General features: G+C 61.8%; 2 protein-coding genes across 6 annotated transcripts in view; one reads left to right on the top strand and one right to left on the bottom strand.

Moving 5' to 3' along the window:
* Positions 1-488: 488 nt before the first annotated feature.
* On the bottom strand, positions 489-18,335 carry Brd9 (bromodomain containing 9). 5 transcript variants are annotated; one of them, XM_077109500.1, is made up of 17 exons: positions 18,225-18,258; positions 17,469-17,526; positions 17,071-17,285; positions 16,743-16,875; positions 14,300-14,360; positions 13,792-13,931; positions 12,291-12,401; positions 11,681-11,796; positions 9,771-9,903; positions 8,560-8,635; positions 7,530-7,625; positions 6,750-6,882; positions 6,157-6,268; positions 3,661-3,699; positions 2,869-2,968; positions 1,610-1,777; positions 489-1,073 (listed from the first exon to the last, which is right to left on the bottom strand). In XM_077109500.1, the coding sequence occupies exons 3-17, from the start codon at positions 17,196-17,198 to the stop codon at positions 973-975; spliced, it is 1,647 nt and encodes a 548-aa protein (XP_076965615.1). In that variant the 5' UTR covers positions 17,199-17,285; positions 17,469-17,526; positions 18,225-18,258; the 3' UTR covers positions 489-972. The 5 variants fall into 5 exon arrangements, with proteins under 5 accessions (XP_076965615.1, XP_076965611.1, XP_076965612.1 ...); XM_077109496.1 differs by lacking the exon at positions 17,469-17,526 and having other exon boundaries at positions 11,681-11,856; positions 13,792-13,936; positions 18,225-18,335; XM_077109497.1 differs by lacking the exon at positions 17,469-17,526 and having other exon boundaries at positions 13,792-13,936; positions 18,225-18,335.
* A 50-nt stretch (positions 18,336-18,385) lies between these two features.
* The window catches only part of Trip13 (thyroid hormone receptor interactor 13), a 27,298-nt gene continuing 22,801 nt past the window's right edge, over positions 18,386-22,882 (top strand). The window contains exons 1-5 of the mRNA XM_077109539.1: positions 18,386-18,521; positions 19,285-19,450; positions 20,447-20,576; positions 21,493-21,548; positions 22,024-22,114. Of these exons, the coding sequence (XP_076965654.1) occupies positions 18,430-18,521; positions 19,285-19,450; positions 20,447-20,576; positions 21,493-21,548; positions 22,024-22,114 (535 nt within the window). The 5' untranslated portion in view covers positions 18,386-18,429. The remainder of the gene's footprint in view (positions 18,522-19,284; positions 19,451-20,446; positions 20,577-21,492; positions 21,549-22,023; positions 22,115-22,882) is intronic.

Below are 22,882 nucleotides of genomic sequence, written 5' to 3'. Positions count from 1 at the left end.
TCCTACACACCACAGGACACTGCAGGACAGTACAAGGTCTGGCCCGAGGGCTGAGGGGAGCGAGCAGGACTCCCAGGAGCCTGTGGATGCCATCCTGCCTTTGCCAGGATTCCTGTGGCAGCTATGCCAACCCAGGGATGGGCTGGGGGCACAGGACAGGGACAGCCTGGGGGGAAAGTGGCACTACTGAGGCCAGGACTGCAGGCTGTGCTGCACTGCGTGGCTGTGGGCCGGGGTCTGCCCGCAGGGAGGACATGCTGGCCCCTCCCACCCTCAGTCCCGTGGCACTCAGGCCCTGCTTTCAGGGGGCTGTGGGGCCGTGCATGTTCTGAACTGTGTGTGCTGCCCACAGGCCTCTCCAGCCGTAGCCCTGCTCCCCAGGGCCTGGCGTCTTCTGTGCTCAGTCCCTGGAGCCGACGGAAGTCCCCAAGGGGGCAGGCCAGCAGAAGCGCCCACAGCCCAGCAGGGCAGAACCCGTCTCGCCCACATCCCAAAAGTCCTTTATTAGGCTGTGTACAGTACTCTGCAGACGCGGCAGGCTCAGCAGAAGCTCAACTCCAGACGTCTCCTGGCTGACCTTCCTGCCCAGAGGACAGCTCGCTCTCTTCCAGGGGCTGCGAGGCTCAGGTCCAGCGATCACAAGGGAGGTCCCGCTGCCTTGCCCAGCCAGCCCTGAGCAGCCCTCAGGGGCACAGGGGATGGGCTTTGGTGGGCACAAACTGGCACCTGACACACGGCGGGGCAGGCCCCTCAACTCAGCGCTCTACCCCACACCTCAGCTCCTGCGGCGCTCGGGAGTCGGGGCTGTGCCAGTGCTGCTGGGCCTCTGTGCCGCTGACGTGACAGCCCAGACGAGCATCCCCACCCCAGGCCACTGCCTGCACCCAAGGGGACAAGGTCAAAGTCTCTGTCTCATGGCAGAAACCACAGACACAGGCAAAACTGGAGAAAAGGGCCTGGGACCACCGAGAGCTAGTTCTTCACGGACGCGGTGGGCTCTGGGGACTGCAGAAACTCGTAAGGGTCGTGGGTCACGTCTGGCTGCTCCCCAACGCTGAGGTGAGAAGGGCTCCCTGCAAGTGTGAGGGAGCACTGTGTCCACATGACACGGAACCCACCCTGCCCACTGGCTCCCGGGCGCAGCCCAGCCGCAGCCTGATCACAAGGAGGACTTTCTCCAACGGCCCTGGCCAGCCGGCGTGCATCCTGCTCCCAGAATGCCCTGGCACTCCCTGGCAGCCAGGAGAGCGGTGCTGGGTGGGCGGCCGCCCACGGGGGACGCTGGCTCAGCACGGTGGGCCTGGGCTCTGCCCCCATCCCAGGAGGAGTGAGTCAGAAGGGACAGCAGGATGTGCCTGAGCCAACCCCACGTGCCACTGCAGGGGTGCCCCACCCAGATGGCGCTGCATTCTGCCCAGCAGAAATGCCCCCCGGGTCCACCAGAAAAGTGTAGTGCCTGACGGCAGAGGAACCCGCAGGGACAGCTGGACTAGGGCGCACAGCCAGGGCCCCCCATAGCACTGTGGCACCCGCTCAGCTGCACCCACTGAGGCCCTTGGGCACAGAGGCAGAGGCAGCCTGAGCCCCAGCCTGTGGCCTGGCCACCTACCCGGGGGGTGCGGCTCCCTCTCGGAGGCATTGGACAGGGAGCTGAGGTTGGAGGACGGCCGGGAGCCCCCTCGCTCGGCCTGCGCCTCATGCAGGTCCTGCAGCAGCTTCGTGGTCTCATCCAGGTGCAAGTGGCCATCATCGGGGTCCAGCTCCTTCTTCACCTTCCCTGTGGGGGAGAGAGCGGCATGCCCCGGGCTCAGCTGGGCCCACAGCCAGCCCACAGGAGAGGGCCCGGTCAGCTGTGGGGGCTGGGGAGCTCACAGTGGAGGGCGCCTAGCTGCAGGACGGGGACGGACAGAAGCTCCAGGACCCCTCAGGCCAAGCCCAGTTGGCCAGCCTACTGGGTGCTCAAACCCTGTGAAGAGCTTGGGCCACAACAAGGACATCCCAGTTGGGCTCCCACATGAACCACAGAAAGCCAGCGGCCACACAGGGGCTGGAGAGGCACCACCCAGCCAGTGAAGTCCCCAGGCCCGTCGCTGGGCACACCAGCACCCCACACACGTGATGGCCTGCATCCCGTGGCTGGGCCAGTCAAACCCTCGGAAGGATGTGGCCTGTCAGGGGCCTCCACTGCCCTACACAAGCGAGGCTGGGGCCTCCCTATGCCTGGAAAGGCTCCAAGGCCTCCAAACCACCTATGGCCACAGAACAAAGGCCACCCATCTGAGCTGTGTGCCCTGGCACCCAGTGGAGTAAACCCTGACACCCGAGAAACACCCAGACCCTGTCACATGTGCCCGGGGGACTCTGAGGGAAAGTAGGACGCTCCAGCAGGAGAGAGGGAAGGGACAGTGTCCCAAGAGGCAGGGATGGCCTCAGCGCATCCACAGCTCCTGCTGCAGGGGGAGAGGTGGCATCTGAAGTGGTGCCCAGGACAGCAGAGCCCACGTTCAACAGCCACCGGCCAGGCCAAGCCACTGGGTCCAGCGACACGGAGGCCACCCTCCTGTGAGCCAGACGATCTCCCTCCATCCCCACGTGACCTGCACTAGCACCAGGGCTGGGGCTCCGGCCAAGCAGCGCTGCCGGGACACCAGCAGGGTCCTCCGCTCCGCTCCGCTGACTGGACTCCACGGTGGGGGCCATTCTCTGCCCTGACCCATCCCAGGCCCATCAGTAAGCCTGGGCTGTGCTGCTGGCTGGCTGGGCCCCCTCCTCGGGAGGCTCCAGAATTTGGGGCCAAGCACCCGTGTCCCATCATGCCACATGAGCAGGCACGCAAGAGCCCAAAGGGACGTGCCCAGCATGACTCACCCAGAGAGCTGAGCATGGACATGTCCAGAGAAGCCTCGGAATACGACTTCACCGACATGAAGTCCAGGACAGAGCCGCCGTCCCCCAACGGGTCCCCAGCCTGTGGAGAGGAGCAGCCTGAGGTCCCCAGCACAGTCACACCCTTCCCAGGGCACCAAGGGACAGCCTTGTCTCGAAGCTGCCGTCGGGCAACACTGAGCTGCAGCACATAGGTGGACACACAAGTCCATGTCCGGGGACAAACTCTCAGACTGCCCAGTGCCTGCTGTCACTCAAAGCCAGTGACTTGAAACCTTCCAAGGACTCAGGCATGCTGGGGACGTGGGACCACACCCAAGGTCCCATGGCTATCCCACAGCCAAGCTCCCTTCTCCCCCAGCAAGGGCCTCCTGGGGAGTCTGCGCCAGCCCAGGGTGCCGTCAGCCCCTGCTGCCCAGCTGCTGCCCTCACACCCAGGCCTATGGCCTCTTCAAGCTCCAGGGGACCCCAGGCCCAACCCACAGCAGATGGCCCGAGATCAAGTCTACAGGAGCTGTCCTGTCAGCCAGTGGCAGGCTCTGCAGCAGGGGCCCACGGCCCCATTCCACAGGACAGGCCACTCAGGTGCCATGGCCCCTGCCCACCCTGAGGACAGCACCACAGGCCGGGAAGGAGAGAAGCCCCACAACTCACACTCCCTCAGAAAGAACCTGTTCCCAGAGACGCAGCAGGCGCTGTCCTGCAGCCCCAGGGCCAGACCCAGCGCTGCCATGCAAAACCTCGTCCAGCTCCGTGTGCACTCGAGAAACCCACCTTTACTTCATCTGCAGGCCTCGGGGGCGCGCTTCTTCTCTGCAAAGGAACACAGGTGGACACACGGTCTTCCAAGGCCATTCTCATGCAGGGCAACCTCTTTACATCACCACAAGCAAGAGCTGCACAGCCCTGGGAGCTCCCAGCCAACCTGATGACATCCCAGGGGAGGCCAGGTCCCACAGGGCTCCTCAGCTGGCAGCAAAGGCAGCCACGACAGGCCCACTCGCCTCTGCCCGCTGAGCTCTGCAGCAGTGCTAGGTGGGGCTGCCTGAAAGGTGGGGGACGCAGGGGCAGCAGCACAGGGCGGGCAGGGCCATGGGCCACGCGTCTCCCACCACCTGCAGTCCTATGCTCTGACAGGAGCGTTCCCTTGAAAGCATCCTAGCTTTGCACACGTTCCTCAAAACAGTCATTCAGAGTTTGTCCCCACGTCTCTTTCCAGGACGTCTCTGAGCCGACCCTGTCCCTCCCACCAGCCCCTCATCGAGCTGACCCTGTCCCTCCCACCGGCCCCGAGCCGAGCCGACCCTGTCCCTCCCACCGGCCCCTCACTAGCGACCGTCCCAGGCCTTCCCCACGCCCTGCAGTGCCTGCCAGGCATCCCATCACTCCATTCTCACACCAATCACCCAGAAGAGCCACTGCTCTGCAGTCCAGAGCCACCCCAGGCCTCGGGAGTCATATCCCTCCTGCTGTGGCACCCACCTGTAGCAGCACCACCTGCAGAGGGGCTGGCCTCCTGCCAGAGGGACCCTCAGCTGGAGGACTGTGGCCGGGCAGGGCGCAGGGCTGGTGGAGTCCGAGGGACCTGCATGGCAGGTGAAGCTCCAGCACCCAGATGCCCTCGTGCCCAGGGCACAGGTGCATCCCAATGTCACCCAGGCCGCCAGAGTAGACCAGCAGTGCCACTCCACACCCAGACTAAGCTCCCAGCCAGCCACAAGCGCTGGCCTTCTGCCAAGATGAAAGCCAGCACTCCCCAGCACTCCCCAGGAAGGCGACAGAAGGCACCAACTGTGGCTGACAGGCACAGATGCCACACCATCCACTGCAGGACTTCTCGCAGCCACGGTACTCTCCGTGTGTTGGAGACATTTTTATCGGGGCTGGGGATATGTAGCTCAGTTGGTACAGTGCTTGCTTTGCATGCATAAGGCCCTGGGTTCAATCCCCAGTACCACAAAAAAAACAAAAAAAACAAAACAAACAAAAAAAAAAACCACTTCTAACATGAGATCCACACAAAATGACCCCAGGGACTGAGGTGGCTAGTGGTCAAGTGCTTGCCTAACCCGTTCCTGGGTATCCCCAGCCCTCAGGAGATAAGGTTCATAAGTGGAAGGCCTCTATGCCCCTATCTGTTGTCAGAGTTCTGGGTACGGCTGACCCAGGCCGACCTACACCCCGACTAGCCAGAGGAACTTCCAGCAGCCACATGTGGCTGCAGACGGTCGCCCAGACTGTGGATACCTTGCATCCAGCCAACACGGCTGGATCCATAGGCCTGCACAGTGGCCAATGGGCCTCTTCCAGGAGCAGCCCCACGGCAGTGTGATGGGCATTACCAGTGCGGCAGGAGACAGATGGGAAGGAGAACAGCTGGATTCGCGAGACCACGCGAACTCAGGAAGCCTCGTGGCCTGCAGCAACCAGGGGTTTGCACAAGGCCCAAGAGCAGTTTGGTGAAGCTCCCTTCCCCCCAGCAAGGGCCTCCTGGGGAGTCTGCGCCAGCCCCCTGCTGCCCAGCTGCTGCCCTCACACCCAGGCCCACGGCAACTGGAAGCCATAGCAACAGAAACTAGTCAGAGCCAAACCAACCACACACTCACACAAGACCACAACACGGGGTGGGGTGGGGGGGAGCACTAGCAGCAGCTGAGCTGACACCAGGGCATCCAAGTCCTGCCAGGACCCAGGAAAGGCAAGGGGCACCAGCAGGAGGTGAGAGAGCAGGCAGGGACTGTCACCTGAGGCACAGGCCAGGCGTGGCACACCCCAGCAGGAGCCCCACAGTGGGCAGACGCAGGTGTAGCCCTGCAGCCAGAGGGCAGCAGTCCTGGAGCCGCCCGCCACACCCCGCCTCCTGTTTAAAAGGCATGTGCACCCTTGGCCTGGGGCAGCAGGAAGCTGGGGACGCTGCAGGGGCTGCAGCCTGAGACCCAGGGCCTGAAGAAAACACATCGGAACAAAACACAAAGCGGACCCCAGAGCTGGGATCCCGTCCCTCAGGAGGGACAGCAGTTCAAAGACAAGGCAAAGGCAAGTCCTCCAGGCCAACCCAGGGGCCTCGCTTCGACAGGTGAGGACCACCAGACCCCAGGCTGCTGCAAGAGGAGCTCAGGGCCCTGTCCAGGGCAGGACAGGAGCTCCAAAAGGGGGCCCGCGCGGCCAGTGTCCTCAGGAGACAACTCCTGGTCCAGAGCACACTGTCACCCAAGGACCCAGCAGGGTGGACGAGCTCCTTCCCTGGGCCATGCCACTCGCACAACCCACCTGCTTCAGCTGGAAGAGCACCCTCGAGTGGTCTCCTCCCGTGATCTGGTCCAGGAGGTCATCTACCATTCTCTTGCTGTAGCTCCCAGCGTCCTTCACAAACTCCTGCAGGCTAAAGGGGAGCGTGTGAGACAGTGTGCTAAAGGCCCTATCTACCCTCAAGGACTGCTGCCCACCAGTCCTCCAGATCAACCAAGGGGCCTTGAGGGTGAAGATCACCAGGAGCAAACCAAGTCAGGGAGTGGTAAACACAGGACAGTCCCACAGACTGGCCACCTCCACCAGCCTGGAGGAGGCCGTGCCTGCAGGGTGGGGCGGAAAGCACAGCAAGCCAAATGGCCACAGGGGAGGTGGTGAAGCATGTGGCAGTGCCCCAGCAGACTGGCCGCCCTGGAGAGGCTTCCCATACAGCAGTGAAGCAAGGCCCTGAGCACACAGCTCCTCAGTAGCCGCCCAGGTCACCTGCACACGGTTGTGACAGGTCCTCTCTGGTGATGACCTGCAGCAGGCTGGGGCACTGCTGAGAGCCAGAGGAGACTGCTGCCCCGCTCCCGTGGCCACTCCAAGGGCCAGCCTGGGCAGGCCACGCCTACCTCAGCGCGCACTGCACGCCCGTCTCGTCTCCGTAGGCCGAGTACAGCAGCTCTGCCTCATCTGACTTTAAGTCACCAAACACAGAGTTGTTCTGCATGGACAACGCAGTGCTGGCACTGGACAGGAACGTGACTAGAAAGGGGACAATGGAACATCAGAGTCAAGCCGCAGGCACCTCTGTTCCTGGTGGTAGCCGTCCCTGCTGGGCCAGCTCAACGCCACAAGGACGTCACCCACAGACACCAGTGCCCTCCTGCCATGTGGCCAAGAGAACGCCTCTGGACACTAAAGTCCCTGCAACTGACAACCGTACTGGAGGCAGGCGCAGCAGTGTCCCCAACACAGGCGTGAAGGGCAGGAGTGCGGGGAGGGAGGTGCTGCTCGGCATGGTGTATGCCCGGAGCACAGGGAGGACAGGGACACTGGGGCTGAGAAGGCGCTCCAGAAGGCGATGCACTCCAGCCCAGGCTGTGCCATCAGCAGAGGGACACGCGTGAGGCTGAGGTGGGGCCGAGATGGGAATGGAGAGTTCTCCCCAGGGCAGACTGGAGTTGAGCCCATGGGCCCTGCAGATAGCACACTGACCACAGGAAGGGAAGGAGGACAGGGACGCATCCTGACCCCCAAACGGACAAAAACAGAAGAAACCCTACAACCAGGGGGTGCAGATCAGTGCTCAATGCACGCTCTGAAACAGGGCTGCACCTCAAGCCCGTAAGGAGAGGCCGAAGTGTGGCAGGGAGGACGGGGCGTGGTGGGGCCGTGGCCAGCCGGCACACCTTTGCTTCTTCTCTCGTCTTTGAAGCCCAGTGTTGTGAAGCCTGGGAGCAGCTTGCTGGAGAGCGAGCTCAGGTCCACAGGGTGCGTCTCCTCTTCTGCAGGAAGACGGGAGGTGTGGGCAGGCAACCGGCAGCCGGCAGGCCCAGGCAGGAGGGCTTGCGGGCTGACCTAGGCTCTCGCGGCTGCTTCTCCGCTCCGTTTCTCACTACCCCCAGGGCAACAGCATCAAGAGGCCCGTCTTGGCCTGGCCACCCAGGCTCCCCACAGCGCTCACACAGGGCCAGAGCCCAGAGGAAGCCTCGCCCACCCTGCCCACAGCCAAGCAGCAGCAGCCGCCACAGCTTGCGGCCAGCTGCACGTCTGCTAGCCACCTCACTCCCGCCACGCCGGACTCGGAGCAGATCCCTGCACTCCCGACAACCACCTATCCCGGCACTGTCTGACCTAGGTACCAACGTCCTCACCTGTTCTCTTAGAGAACACTGCGGTCACCCCAGCTAAGCATTAGAGGTTGGAGTGACGTCCTATACACATTGGAGAACACCAGTCAACCTGCTAACATGGCTGGGCGAGGCAGTGCCACAGGTGTGTGGGCACCTGGGCAGGCTGTGGGGAAGCCAAGCCAGCGTGGCCACATACCACCCTCCCCACGTGCTGCAGGTGCGTCCGGATCCCAGTGAACCAGGCGTGGGGCAGTCTCCCCTCCTGCCTGGGGATGCTTCCTGGGGCCAGAGCACCCACCAGGCGGGGGCCCAGCCCTCTCACCTGCTGTGACCGTCCCTGCTACTCTGTTGGAGCTCAGCAGGCCGGTGCCTCCCAAGTCCCCACCATGAGGCTGACTGGCCTCCCTGTACACATGCGGCACCTAGGTGCGTGCAGAGTAGGAAGCCAGGCAGCTGTGATGCTGACCCTTCACCAGCAGCATGGACATATGGCCCAGTGACATGGGCTTTGCATCACTGAGCCTGCACAGGGGTCAAAGGGCAAAGGTCAGGCAATTGAAAATCAGACCCTGGGTGGGACACCCACCATCGGCATCTGGCTCGGCTGCGTTCACCACGCTGTAAAGCAGGCTTCCGTCTCCAAGCTTCTTCAGGTAGCCCATCTGCAAGGAAGCAGCACCTGAGCATGCCCTGGGACAGCACTCCACAATGGAGGGCAGCAGGAGCCAGGCTTTGCCACGTGGTTAGAGAGTGAAGCGGCCTCTGGTGTGGGGCGGACGCAGAGCTTTTGGTGGAGAGCATGTCCAAGTTGAGGCCAACCCAGGTCCATGCAGATCCATCAGGAGCCCTGTGCCCACGTGTTTCCAGCTCTGCCAGAGGCCTCGCCCAGCACCTGGTGCCCAACCTGCGTGCAGACCCGCCTGCCCAGCAGAACTGAGCCTGGCCACACAGCAATCCTGGCTCGGATGGAGCAGCCTGAGGTCCCTGGACCACCACCCAACACTATCACTTAGCTTCCTACTTCTGTCTGTTTGGTACTGGGACTGAACCCCGGGGCATCTATGTGAGCTACACCCCAGCCCTTCTGTTTTTTGTTTGAGACAGGGTCTTGCCAAGTGGCTGGGGTTTCTCCAAGTTGCCCAGCTGGCCTTGAACTTGCCATCCTCCTGCCTCAGCTTCTCTGTCACTGGGGTCCCAGGCGTGTTTAAACCCGGTGTGTTTAAGCTTCCTCGCGTGCCATCAGCGTGCACTCTCGAGAGTCCTCCCAGACCAGGCGATGGCAAGACTGGGAGCCAGGGGCGCAGGGCTCGGGAGCTGGGCAGCACATGCTCGCCATGCGGACACACTGGGCCACACACAGGCAGAACAGGGGCAGGGGCAGTGGAGCAAACAGGGCCGGAGCTACTGCCACTGCACAGGCAGACCAGGGCAAGTGAGGAGCACCCTGTCGGGGACATTCGAACACTCCCTGCAAAGAGGCCAGGCCGGCGGGGAGGCTAGTGGGTAGGCCCACACCAAGCGATGAGAAGACGGGCCGGGCACCACGTGGTGAGGGGTGCGTCATGGCTACTGGTGGCCCTGCCGACGGGCCACACTGGGGCCTTTCTGAGGAAATAAGGCCAGGAGGACCAAAGAGCTGGTGTGCCCCCTGACCTGGACTCTCCCAAGACAAAGGGCAGTGCTGCGGCCTGAGCGGTCCCCTCGCAAGGCACTGTAGGGCTGTGGTGGTGTCCTCCTGACTCTGAGGGCCGTGCTGGTGACACACACGAATGCCTGGGCCAGGGGCCGGGGCACTACCTTGCCACCCGGGAGGAACCGGCTGATCCTGTCCCGGGCTTCATCGGCCGCATGCTCCACCAGGGCCAGCACATGCTCCTCGGCCGTGCTGTCCGTCAGGCTGCAGGCATTCCCCTCAGGCTCGAACATGCAGCTGCAGGGCAGGGACACCAGGCGTCAGACTCTCCGCCCAGCATGCCCCACGCACAGGCTGGCAGCTTGTGGCCTGGGCCCCTTTAAGCCCCAGGCACCTCTCACGCTTCTACCCAAAGACAAGGCTCCTGTGGGAATTGGGGGGGTGTCGTGTGCAGAACACCTGCTCCCAGTCCAGCTAAAGGAGCACTCCCCTAAAGCACAGGAGAGAGGGACAGCACTCTCACCCAAGGCACCACGGGAGCCACAGACCAGGTGCTGAGCACCACGCATGGGCAGAGCTAGGTGTGGCTGTCAGCAGGTCTGCGCCCAGAGCAGCGTGGCCAGGGTCCCGGGGCAGAGGACATCTGGCCGAGTGGCTGAGAGGCCTGCCTCCTGCAGAAGTTGAAGCAGATGCAGGGCCTCCCCCTGTGGAGGGCAGGGGTCTGAATGGCGCAGAGCTGCTTGCAGCAGGGGCAGGTCCTATGTGAGGGTGTCCCTCTCAGTCACTGCCACAACAGCACCCTGGAAACCCATCATGGGAAAGATGTCATCGAGAGCCACAGTGCAGGGCTCCACAGCACTAGGCTGACACTCAGGCACGGCCTAAGACACAACCTGACAAGGCCCCGCCTGAGGTGACAAGCCAGCACCAGCGCGAGGCCCCGCCTGAGGTCTGGATGCTCGGAGACTTTCTGCAGGTCTGAGCCCTGAGCAGAAGGCCAGGCACCCACAAGGCAGCTGGTGTCCTGCAGGGAGACGACAGAAGGCACTGGAGCACACCGGTCTGCATTGGGAACCGCGCCCTCCGTCCTCTCAACCTTGTGACTCGGGCCACTAGAGGAGGTACGCAGCACAGACACGCAGCCCTGGCCAGCTGGGTGTCCCCACTCCGTGCAACTTGGGTGTGTTCTGCATCTGTGGCTCAAAGCAGAGCCACGAGGTCACGGGCCAGATGTGCTGGTGAGAAAACAGCTCACAAGGGTTCCCGCGAGGCCTCAGCAGGTGCTGCCGCAGGAGACTGCACCGCACCAGCCTCCATGCTCAGCCTCCTAAGACCAATTGCACTGTGAAACTCCAGGCCTGGGCACAAAGAGGAGGGCCCCCTGGAGGACCTCTAGTCAGCTGCAGCCTGCAGTGCCCACCTGCTTCCTGACCACCAGGCTGCCCTTCCCTCCAGTCCAGCATCTACGCAGTCACAGAGGCAGCACAGAGAGCTTGTCTTGTGGCAAGACAAAACTCTCCATGAGTGCTGGCTACCCAGAGCGGGCCACCGAACCTCCCGTACGCAGGGACAGGCACAGCAGAGGCCATCAGCAGGTGCTTGTCCAGGGGCTGCCCCAGGAGTGGCCAAGAAATATCACCCCAACAGAATGGAAGGCACTTCAATAACCAGTTGGTGCATGTGTTGCAGACCTGGCCAGAGGGCCCCATGCCACGCCTGGGCCAGCACAAGGCACCAGCCTCAACATGGCCTCCTGCCTCCCGTGTCCACCAGAGGCGGGCATTGCTGTGAGAGCAGGACGGTGAATAACAGCGCGTGCTAGGCAACCACAGCACACTAGGAAATGACCCGAGGACCCTGGTCCACAGGCTGCTCTGAGACGTGGCCAGGGCCACCCATGCAGGAGCCCGCATCCTCCTCACGCTGCAGGCCAGCAGGGAAGGCCGCGCTGAGTCCGCCCGATGCCTGGCAGGACCCGCAGGCTTTGAGCAGCTGCCTCCTTGCAGAAGCTCCTGCCAGTCTCCACCTGGCCACCTGCAGTCTCTCCTCTCTGGGGCCCGCCCCGGAGCCTCACCTGATGGCTTCTCTACTCGGCTTTTTGGACTTCTTGGCAGTTTCTACTTGTACAGGCACAGCCTCAGGAACGGGCTCCTCAACGGCCGCGTCCTCACTGCCCAAGAGAGCTGCCTGCTGAGAGAAATCCATGTCCTGCATAAACGACATGCTGCGCTTCAAAGCTAACAGCCGCTCCTAGAATCAGAAAGGACAGAGCAGCGGACTTTACCTCTCCCTCACAGCCACAGGGCCATGACGATGGGATGGGATGGTGACCACCGCCTCACCTGGCCCACAGCCAGCTCCCAGCACAGCAGTGCAGTGGGCACGGGCTCAGCACCAAGGGATGCAGCCCAGAGCCCATGGGGGAACAACCAGAGCCAACAAGCAGGCCCCACGGGCAGGGGACAGTGCCCTGCCAGGCACACCCACGGCAGCACTGCAGTCGGCCCAGCGCAGGACCTCCACCCCCAGCCCTCACAGCTACTCTGCGCAGGAGAGGGAGCCCAGCAGAGGCCGCCAGGCAGGGCGGCGGGCGAGGCGGATGAATGGGTGTCACTCGCCGTGCTTCTGTCACACGGAAGCCACAGTGTGGTCTGGCCCTCGGGCCGCCGTCGGAGGCCCCTTACTTTGCTCATCATCTTAAAGCCGGCATGGAGGATCTTCTTGGCCAACTTGTAGTACACGGTGTCAGGCCGGTTATAGGTCATCGCGTTGTCACACATCAGCTTAAAGTCTGCCTGGAGAGAGCAGCAGGTCAGAGGGCTCCTCAGGCTGGAGGTGCCACGTGAACAGGAGCCCAGGAAGGGCTGGGGACGAGTGGGGTCTAGTCCTCTCCACCCTGTGATCTGAACGGCAATTTTCAAGAACTCAGAGCCATGCACAGTTTTTCATGGGTCTGTGTTTGTTGAAGATTCCCCGTGAAAAGCGGGCACTGTTTCTGACTCCCTGGCGTGTTTGTGAGGGACACGGGCCACTGTCTCTGACCTCCCTGGGCACAACACGCGTGTCTGAGAGGGACACAGGCAGGTCCCCTGCTTCCCCCTCCAGCCCACCTCTCTCCAGCAGGGATATGGACCAAGACAGGATTTGGCAGCAATGTTAAGTTCTTTTGGGTAGAACTAAGGGACAAGGTGACAGCGGCACCATGATTCCTCTGCCTCCAAGGTCTCTCCAAGCAGGGAACTTGGAATGCCATCTACAAGTTTTCTAAAACTATTAGGAAGATGTCCCCCAGGTGAGGAGAGCCTCGCTGAGCAGCTCTCACCCAGAGATGCTGGCATGCCTGTCACCACAGATCCCTGGGCACCTGCCTCCCACAGTGAGGGGCACTGGAGCCGTCCACTAGCTGGCAGCACTCCACCTGTGTCCTTGACAGAGCCTGGGTCTCCCACCAGCGCTCTGCCAGTGTCCCCAGGAAGTGAGGTAGTGCAGCCAACACACCTCCAGGCCAACAGCTCTGGAGGACGCCTGGTGGGGTGCTGCCCCCTGCCCTCAGCCAGCAACTCGCAGATCCCAAGCTGGGACCTGGGGAGGACCTGGTGAGGACCTGGGGAGGGCAGTGCTTCACGCCTGGCCCTGGCCTCGCTGGTCTCTCCCAGGAAGCGCCTCCAACCACCTTTCCTGCACTGCTGTGGTGAGCGCCAAGCCAGCCCACTCTGCAGCTGTCCAGAGCTACCCCAGATGCAGCCCGGAGCCAGTATGGACTATGTTCCTCCTGCTGCGCCAGGGGCAAGTTCAAACTCACCAGGAGCCAAGAGCAGAGCGTCCAGGAGAAATAAGCATTCCCAAAAGAATGAAACCAAACTCACAGGGCAAAACTGGAATCAAGGAGACCATGCTGCTCCCAATGCCCACTGTGAGCCAAGCCACCCAGACACACTCCTCATACCTGTGGCACAAGCCCTGTGTGACCAGCGCGATGACCTAAGGTCTCCGGCCGCCCACAGCACACAGCTCAGCCTCTGACCCAATGCAGGGAAGGCCCACAGCCAACCTACTTCCTTCCTGCTGTCTGTGGACCCCCAGGACCCTGCCCACGGACACGCCCAGCTACGCTGAGTCAAGGTAAGCGAGAGGTGTGCCAGACATTCACGGAGCTACGAGGTGTGCCAGAAAGCACGGACTTACCTTGAATTCTGTGACCGACTTGTACTCGTTGGCCACGATCTTGTCCTTCATCGTGCCGAAGTCCATTGGGTGTTTTATTATCATCGAATATCCAGGAGCGATTGCATCCGTGACAGGAAAAGCAAAAAACCCATGAGGGTCTTTTCTGAAAGCAAAGACGCCTTTAAAGAGGACAAACTTTAAACCTAGATTTCTAAGCCACACAAAGATCCTCGCGATCAGAAAACTTACAACTGACCAGGTTGAACTTTGCTTCCCAAAGGTAGAGCCCATCCTGCGCCTTCAGGCTGTGACAGCCTCTGGAGCAGGACACACTCCTGCCTCGTTCCCACCTCCAGGCGGCCAGCACCAGCCGTGCCTCTGGCCCCAGCCCCAGCCACCTCCAGGCTGCCCTCTGGCCCCAGCCCTGCCCTCATCTCGCAGATCTTCCCACCCTGGCTGGACTGTGAGCCCCTTGGGAAGGCACCCGACAGGGCAGGGGACGCTGTGGACGGAAGACAGAGCTCACCTCTGCAGCTGGCGGAGGAAGTGCTCCAGGAGCTGCTGGATGGGCGTGCTCTCGGTCTCCGCTGCCCATCAGAAAGAAAGCAGAGTCAAGCCACGTGAGGCTGGCCCTCATCTCCCAGCACTTCAAGTCCAAGCCACGTGAGGCTGACCCTCATCTCCCAGCACTTCAAGTCCAAGCCACGTGAGGCTGGCCCTCATCTCCCAGCACTTCAAGTCCAAGCCACGTGAGGCCGGGCCCCTCACCTCCAGCACTTCAAGTCCAAGCCACGTGAGGCCGGGCCTCTCATCTCCCAGCACTTCAAGTCCAAGCCACGTGAGGCCGGGCCCTCATCTCCCAGCACTTCAAGTCCAAGCCACGTGAGGCCTGGCCCTCATCTCCCAGCACTTCAAGTCCAAGCCACGTGAGGCCGGGCCCTCATCTCCCAGCACTTCAAGTCCAAGCCACGTGAGGCCGGGCCCTCATCTCCCAGCACTTCAAGTCCAAGCCACGTGAGGCCGGGCCCTCATCTCCCAGCACTTCAAGTCCAAGCCACGTGAGGCCGGGCCCTCATCTCCCAGCACTTCAAGTCCAAGCCACGTGAGGCTGGCCTCTCATCTCCCAGCACTTCAAGTCCAAGCCACGTGAGGCTGGCCTCACCTCCCAGCACTTCAAGTCCAAGCCACGTGAGGCTGGGCCCTCATCTCCCAGCACTTCAAGTCCAAGCCACATGAGGCTGGGCCCTCATCTCCCAGCACTTCAAGTCCAAGCCACGTGAGGCTGGGCCCTCATCTCCCAGCACTTCAAGTCCAAGCCACGTGAGGCTGGGCCCTTATCTCCCAGCACTTCAAGTCCAAGCCACGTGAGGCTGGGCCTCACCTCCCAGCACTTCAAGTCCAAGCCACGTGAGGCTGGGCCTCACCTCCCAGCACTTCAAGTCCAAGCCACGTGAGGCTGGGCGTCACCTCCCAGCACTTCAAGTCCAAGCCACGTGAGGCTGGGCCCTCATCTCCCAGCACTTCAAGTCCAAGCCACGTGAGGCTGGCCCCTCACCTCCCAGACTTCAAGTCCAAGCCACGTGAGGCTGGGCCTCACCTCCCAGCACTTCAAGTCCAAGCCACGTGAGGCTGGCCCCTCACCTCCCAGACTTCAAGCTCAAGCCACGTGAGGCTGGGCCTCACCTCCCAGCACTTCAAGTCCAAGCCACGTGAGGCTGGCCCCTCACCTACCAGACTTCAAGTCCAAGCCACGTGAGGCTGGCCTCACCTCCCAGCACTTCAAGTCCAAGCCAGAATGTGCACACAGACAACTCAGACTCCGCGGGTGGAAGGGGTGCCCACAACACCCGTCTCAGACCCCACCTCAGCAGCAGACCTGCCACTTAGGCTGTTCCCAGCTCAGACTCAACTGGGCCTGGCGCATCCTGGGCAAGGGCCGGAAGCATGGGCCTGGACATGCCATACAAAGTTCTCCTGAGGACAACAGCGGTACCTACGGCTCTGGCTGTGATGCTCGTGAGCGAGCAGGGTGCACCACATAGCACCCATCACTAACCCTGGCAGCACCCTAGGGCTGTGCTGGCTGCAGGCCCTCCAACAGGCAGTGACATCTCTCAGGCCACAATGTTCAGCAAACTGTGAAGCCTGACTGCTGCTTCATGCCCACTGCCTACAGTCCCCACAAACTGGAGGAGGCCAAGGAAAAAGATCCCCGAGAGACAGCCGCACAGGTGAGTCACAAGCTCTGCAGAATTGGCCTCTGGGCAGCCATACCACATGGCTCCTAATGGTCTGAAAAACCCAGCAGTAGTCTCCTTGTCCTGTCCCTAATGTCCCACCCAGCTGCCTCAGTTTCCCAGCTGTCTGGGAAGCACAGGATGCCAACTTCTGCAGGACATCTGGGGATGCAGGTCCAAAGGAAAGACCATGAGCTGGGAACTCCAGCCAGACACCAGCCCTGGCACACAGCCCAGGGCAGGAGCTAACTGAAGACCACCCCAGCCTCCTTCACTTCGGTTGCAGCCATCTGAAAGGAGTCCAGACCCACCTAGGTACTTTCTCCCAGGGGACCACCCACTTCCACTGAACTGCCCATGTCTAGAGTGAGATCAACTTGGGGATCACTCACCTGACACTGCTCCATGAGGAGCAACAAGGCAGATAAAAGCAAACTTTTAGACTCAAAATTGGCCAGATATTTCTGTGAAGGCCAGATACAACAGTCTAGTAGTGAGGTCACACACCTCAGGTCTCTGAGGCACCTGCCTTTTTCTTTTCGTGAGTGTTTAAAAGTGAATAAATCATGCTTAGCTTGTGGGTTAAAGGGTTTTTAAAGGTCACAAGCAGTAAGTGGCCAAACTGATCTGGATGAGGGTGGGAACCCCAGGTCCAGAGCACGCTGGCATGGGCCCAGGAGAGTACCAGCCTCTCCCAAGAGGCTCCCTGAACAAGAGCCACCCGTGTCTTGCCTGGCTGTGTCCGGCAAGCTCGCACCGGCCGATCTGGGGGTGGCTCCACCTCCACCTTCTTTCCAGGGTCGAAGTCATCTGCCTCTCCCTCTGTGTCACAGTGCTCCTTCTCCCTCTTCCGCTTCTTCTCCTCCTGTGAGGCAGGCAGAGTGACAGCTGCACTGCGTCTCGCCCCGCCTAAGCAGGAGACGCATGCCTCTGCCTCAGTCCAGGGGACACCCCTCCCGAGACCCTGCTACAGGGCAGCCAAGGACCAGCCCCAGGTGCCCACAGCAAGCCACTGGCCTGTGGTCTGCAGCTCCTGCAGCAGTCCCAGCCATGACCCCACCTTCCGCTTTCTCCTCTCCTCGTCATCTGGATGCTTCTCCTTCTCTGACTTCTTCTTCTTTTTCTTCTTCTTCTCTCTGTGTCTCTCCCGCTCATGGTCTGACCGGTCCTCGTAGTAGCTAGAGTCATGGCCTGAGCCCGAGAGCTCGGTCACCTCGCTCCCGCCCACCTTGAGCACCAGCTTCAGAGGCTTCTCCAGTGGAGCATCTGCATAATCTGCACACAGGCCAGGGCCGCTGAGTGCTCAGCACGTGCAGAACCCACAGCCCCAGAGGTCGGTGGCCCCAGGGTAAGGCCCAGGAGCTGCCAGAACCCTGAGCAAAGGCAGCTTGGCAGTGCTCCTCCCTCCACTGGAAGCCCATTACCATGCAGGGAAGGAACAAGGCCAGGTTCCCTTACCAGCAGCCCCTCCCCTTGCTGCAGCTGTAGGTCACACCCTCACCAGTCAGAGGAGCTGCTGCTGGCAGAGGGAGGGGAAGGCAGGTAGGGAAAGGGCAGGAGAAGAGATCCCCAGGCAAGGCAGCAAGGGTGCTCGAGGGCAGGTGACCCGGGACCAGCCAATTTCAGGGGACACCAACCTGGATCCCCCATCCTTAGCCTAGGTTCTTCTCCCATGCCCTCTCCCCAGAGCCTGAGAACCCACTTAGGCCTCTCTGCCCAAGCCTGCCACCTAGCCCAGGACCTTAGGACCCTTCTCCACCCACTCCTGAACCCCCACCCCACCTGCCCTGCCCAATCCTGCGACCTCTGCCCAGGTCCCTATTACACCCTCCCAGCACAAGACCCCGAACCCTCCCTGCCCAGGCCCCCAGAGCCCAGCACCCTCCCCACCCCGGACCCCAGCATCTCCCCGTCCAGGCCCCCAGAGCCCCGGCACCCTCCCTACCCAGGCCCCTCTCTGCCCAGGACCCCAGCACCCCCGCCGTCCAGGCCCCCAGAGCCCAGCACCCTCCCGACCCAGGACCTCAGGCCCCTCCCCACCCCGGACCCCAGCATCTCCCCGTCCAGGCCCCCAGAGCCCCGGCACCCTCCCTACCCAGGCCCCTCCCCCGCAAGGCCCCAGGCCCCTCTCTGCCCAGGACCCCAGCCCCTCGCCGTCCAGGCCCCCAGAGCCCCACCCTCCCCGCCCAGGCCCCCGGCACCCCCGCCGCGCACCCTCGTAGGACGAGCGCCATTCAGCCTTGTGCTTCTTGTGCTTCTTGCCCATGACAGCGGCGGCGGCGGACCCGCGGGAGCGCGGCCGCCCGAGGCCCGGCCCGCGCCCGCCGGAAGTGGCTCCGGAAGTGGTTCCGCAGCCGCCGAGCGCTTCCGGGTCAGGGAGCGGCGCTCCGCGCGCGGCAGATTCGAAGCGGCGCGGGGAATGGACGAGGCGGTGGGCGACCTGAAGCAGGCGCTGCCCTGCGTGGCCGAGGCGCCCGCCGTGCACGTGGAGGTGCTGCAGCGCGGCGGCAGGTGTGCGGCCAGGGCGGGGGCCGGGACCCCGAGTACCTGCACGGGATCCAGGGACAGGGGACCTCGGGGAATGGGAGCCGGGGTCCTCTAGTACCTGCAGGGCGCCCCCGGGCGGGGGCCGGGACCCCCGGTACCTGCAGGGTGACCCTGGGGCGGGATACCGAGACCCAGAGTACCTGCATTGGACTCCAGGGGTGGGGGACTCCAGGGACAGGGGCCGAAATCCTACCTGCACAGGACTCCAGCGGGCCAGGTACCAGGACCCCCAGTACCTGCACCCCACTACCTCCAGCAGGTTCCCCAGTGTGCTGGGGCAGTGCCCAGCAGGTGCAGAGGCCAGGCTGCAGGAGAGGGGGAGCCTTGGGAGGACGTGGATGGTGGCATGGTGGGCTGAGGGGAGCCCGGAGCTGGCTGAGCACCTCAGCCACAGGTGTTGGGCTCTTGCTGTGCCAGAACAAGCAATGGCCACCCTGTGTAAGTGCTCACCCATTCTGGCCTTCCTCTGGCACTGCTAATCTTCAAGGTAACTGCATGGCAAGGCCTCCTGATATCACCCCCTTTGTCCAATGGGAAACTGAGGGTGGCTTCATGAGGTCACATAGCTGCAGTGGAGCTGCAGGCTGGGGGTGGCCCTGGAGTTGATCCCTAGGCAGGCCACCCCCAGCCAGTTCTTGACTAATGGCTTTTTTCTGAGCAGTCTGTTTTTGAAATTTTAAGAATGCCCTTGTGGCTCAGATCTGTTGTGTGCTGTGTGTTTTCCCAGCACTGCAAAGAAAGAAGACATTAAGCTGAGCGTCCGGAAGCTGCTCAACAGGCACAATATTGTGTTTGGAGACTACACGTGGACCGAGTTTGATGAACCTTTTCTGACCAGAAATGTGCAGTCTGTGTCCATAGTTGACACAGAGCTGAAGGCTAAAGACCCCCAGGTAACTTACTGGTCCACAGTGTCAGGAGCAGTTAACCCTCAGCCAGACACAGGATGGGTGTCATGAATCTTTGTTGCTGTTGATAGCGTTTCACTTGCTTATCTGTTGGTTCTGACTGTCTCTCCTGGAACCGGGTGCTGGGGCAGGACATGGCCTGGTGTCAGGAGGCTGTGGGTGCAGTGGGTCCCAGATGGGAATGGAAGCACTGGGATGCTGTACTGCAGGCTAGTGGGCTGTCCTGGCGAGCCTTGGGTTTAGGTGCTGGGTGAAGGCGTCAGGACCCCAGGAGGTGTAGAGGCTGTAGGCTGGGGGGGGCGGTGCGGGTGGGCCTGCCTATGGCAGCTCTTCCTGACATCCTGCTCAACAGCTGCCATACCCAGCATCTTACCAAGGTCATGTGCTCTCACATGTGTAAGCTTTTTGTGGGCGCGGTGCAAACTGGGCAGTCCTGTTATCAGTAGAACCAGAAACGCATCCCTAAGGAGACAGCCCTGCTCGGCACTGTGCAACTCTTGCCTTTGAAGAGGGCTTGGCACTAGAACTGTGCGCATGACACGGCCTCCGCGCTCGGCTGCTAGACTGGTGTTAGTGGCTCAGCATCCTCATCCAATCCTGCGAGAAATCATTCGACCTTTCCAAGCTGGAGGATAGTCAAGAGGAAACCTGCTGGCAAGAGAACCGCAAACCCCACGTGCGAGGGCTGAGCCTGGCCCGGCGTGTCCGAGAGTGCAGCTTCGCTGGGTTGAGACTCAAGCGCTTTCCTCAAGGAGCTTGTGTGACTTGGCAGTGATTAAAAACAAAGAACAGTAAAGTTCCTCCTAAAGTCGAGACATGACCCAGCCCAAAGGGGAGGAATGCATTTATCCTAGACCTGAAGTAAGGCCACAGCTCTCCACCCCCCTGAGAAGGGGCTTTCATCGCACTGTGCTGTTGACCGAGGACCTCGGCCTTCCTGTGTGTGGCCGGCCTCGGGACTGACTGGCTCTCCCCCCACAGCCCATTGACTTGAGTGCCTGTGTGGTCACGCTCCACATCTTCCAGCTTAATGAAGACGGCCCCAGCAGCGAGAACCTGGAGGAGGAGACAGAAAATATCATCGCAGCAAACCACTGGGTGCTGCCTGCAGGTACAGGCCAGGGGGCTGGGGCTGAGGGGCCAGGTTGCAGGGTGGCCTGCGGGACTCGCTGAGCCAGTTCACTGAGGTCCGTTCGTCAGTCTTGTAGGACTGTAGGAAATCTCATCTCCTTTGAAGTGCAGAGCTTGGCGCTGTGTTGGCTTCCTGTTACTGCAATTAATACCTGAAACAGTGAACTTGCAAGAGACAGAGTGTGTTGGGCTCAGGTCTCGGGCTCAGGCCATGACAGTCGGCCCCTTACCTGGGGGCTGGGGTACGGCAACATGCCACAGCTGGCAACGTGTGGCAGAGCAGTCACTCGCTCCACAGCTAGCTAAAGAGACAGCAGGAGACCCAGGGCCCACAGTCCCCTTCCCCAGCACACCTCCCCCTGGGCCCATGTCTTAAAGGCCCCGCCACCCCCTGGTGGCACCCAGCTGAGGACCAAGCCTTCAGCGTGGCCCTTGAGGGATGCAGCATGTTCATGCTCCAGCAATTACACACAAGGAAGTGGCACTGCCCACGTGTCTGCCTTGTCCTCAGGGTGCCCTGTCCTGCTCTTCCCTGCCCAGCTGGTCCCCCCGAGAGCTCCTTCTGCCCTCTGCATGCTCTGCTGTGGACTCCAGAGTGGAGCTCAGGGTTGTGTGACGCCCTGTTTGTGGGGAGAGAGCACGTTAAAGAAGAGGGGGTGATAGAGAGACGGGGGACACGTTCTTCTCCTTCCAGTCACCTGGCAAAAGCCATCTGACTGGCACTGGCTTTGGATCTTTAACCCAAGAAAGGTTGGGCTTTGAAGGAAAGTGTGGACGCTGCCCTGGCCTGCTGGCACCCTGGCCTGCCCCGGGAGAAGGTCTGGAGGGCTGCGGGCTTGGGCCAGCCCGACAGGCCGGGGTGGTCTTCCTAACTCCCGCTTGCTTCTGTCTCACAGCTGAGTTCCATGGGCTCTGGGACAGCCTGGTGTACGACGTGGAGGTCAAGTCGCACGTAAGTCGCCTCCTTGGAGGAGGCGCGGCTGCCACCTGCAGTCCCTGAGCCATCAGCTCGAGAGGCACTGGGGCTCCTTGCTCCAGCACTGCCCTAAAAGCACAGAGCTGATCTCCAGACAGCTCCCTGAGGAGGAGAGGGGAAGGAAGTGGCTGGAGGGGGGCAGGCGCAGACCAGGGCGCGTGTGGTCTCCTAGGGGGCATGTTAGGGCTCACCTGACCCTGCACATGCCTGTGGGTCCTGCCCATCACTGGAGGGAGGCCTGTTGGCTGGTGACCCTGCACAGTTTGTTTTCTGCGGCATTTTAAGTGACAGTGGGTATTTGTCGGTAGCATGTACAGCCACGACCACCCTACCTCGTGGCGCCTCCTATCGGGAGAGCCACACGGCTGCTGCATGTTGGGAGTGTTATCCAGCCAGGTGGCTGCTGTCCCAGCCGTTGCTGGGGAGCCTCATCTGCACCCTCTCATACCAGCTCCTGGATTACGTGACGACGACCTTGCTGTTCTCAGACAAGAATGTGGACAGCAACCTCATCACCTGGAACCGCGTGGTGCTGCTGCACGGTAAGCCACGTCCACACCTGCTGGCAAGCACGCCCCAGCCACCTCCCCACGCTGACGTTCCTGCCCACCCCCGTCCTTTCCTTGTCTGGTGGCTCCCAGCTCCCGTTCTTGGTGTTTTTGGTTTTGAAGACCTCTATTTTATTTATTTTCATGTGGTACTTTGAACCCAGTGCCTCACACGTGCGAGGCAAGTAAGTGCTCTGACACTGAGCCCCAGCCCCAGCCTCCGTCCTTGGCGTGGGATCGACCCTTTTCCCAGCTGACTACAGCTCCTGGGACGAGCCGCCTGGTCTCTCTCAGCGGTGTTCTGGGAGCTGCACGTAGTGAGCATAGATAAAAGGCCGTGTGTGTGAGACATTTTGTCAGGTCCTAGGAGAGCACCCCGGGAGTTTGTTTTCTTCCCGATGTCCTAGGTAGAACAGGACACGGGGGCTGAGGCCAAGTCATGGTGAGGTGCAGGCTCAGGGCTCAGCCTCCTTGTGCCGGTGAAGACCGTGAGGCATCCACAGCCTCTGAGCACCCTTAACCAGCGGACACCCATGCTGCCCTAGAGGGCCAGGGAGGCCAGTTAGCAGGCACTTCCAACAGGGCAGTAGTGGGCCTTCTGCCGGGTGCCACTTCGCAGGCTCCGTGGCAATGACAGACTGTGATAGGTGGGCAGACCTCCACCCCAAGGTTGGGTTGGTTTCCTGTCCCCTCAGAGCTGCCTCTGCGTGGTGCAGGGGTCAGGGGAAGAGCAGGTCCTGGCCGCGCTCTGTCTCCCCGTCC

Source organism: Callospermophilus lateralis, chromosome 5 (assembly GCF_048772815.1).
Source record: "Callospermophilus lateralis isolate mCalLat2 chromosome 5, mCalLat2.hap1, whole genome shotgun sequence".
Lineage (NCBI taxonomy): Eukaryota > Metazoa > Chordata > Mammalia > Rodentia > Sciuridae > Callospermophilus > Callospermophilus lateralis.
The sequence above is the reverse complement of the archived record's forward strand: the minus strand, read 5'-3'. Positions and strand labels throughout refer to the sequence as shown.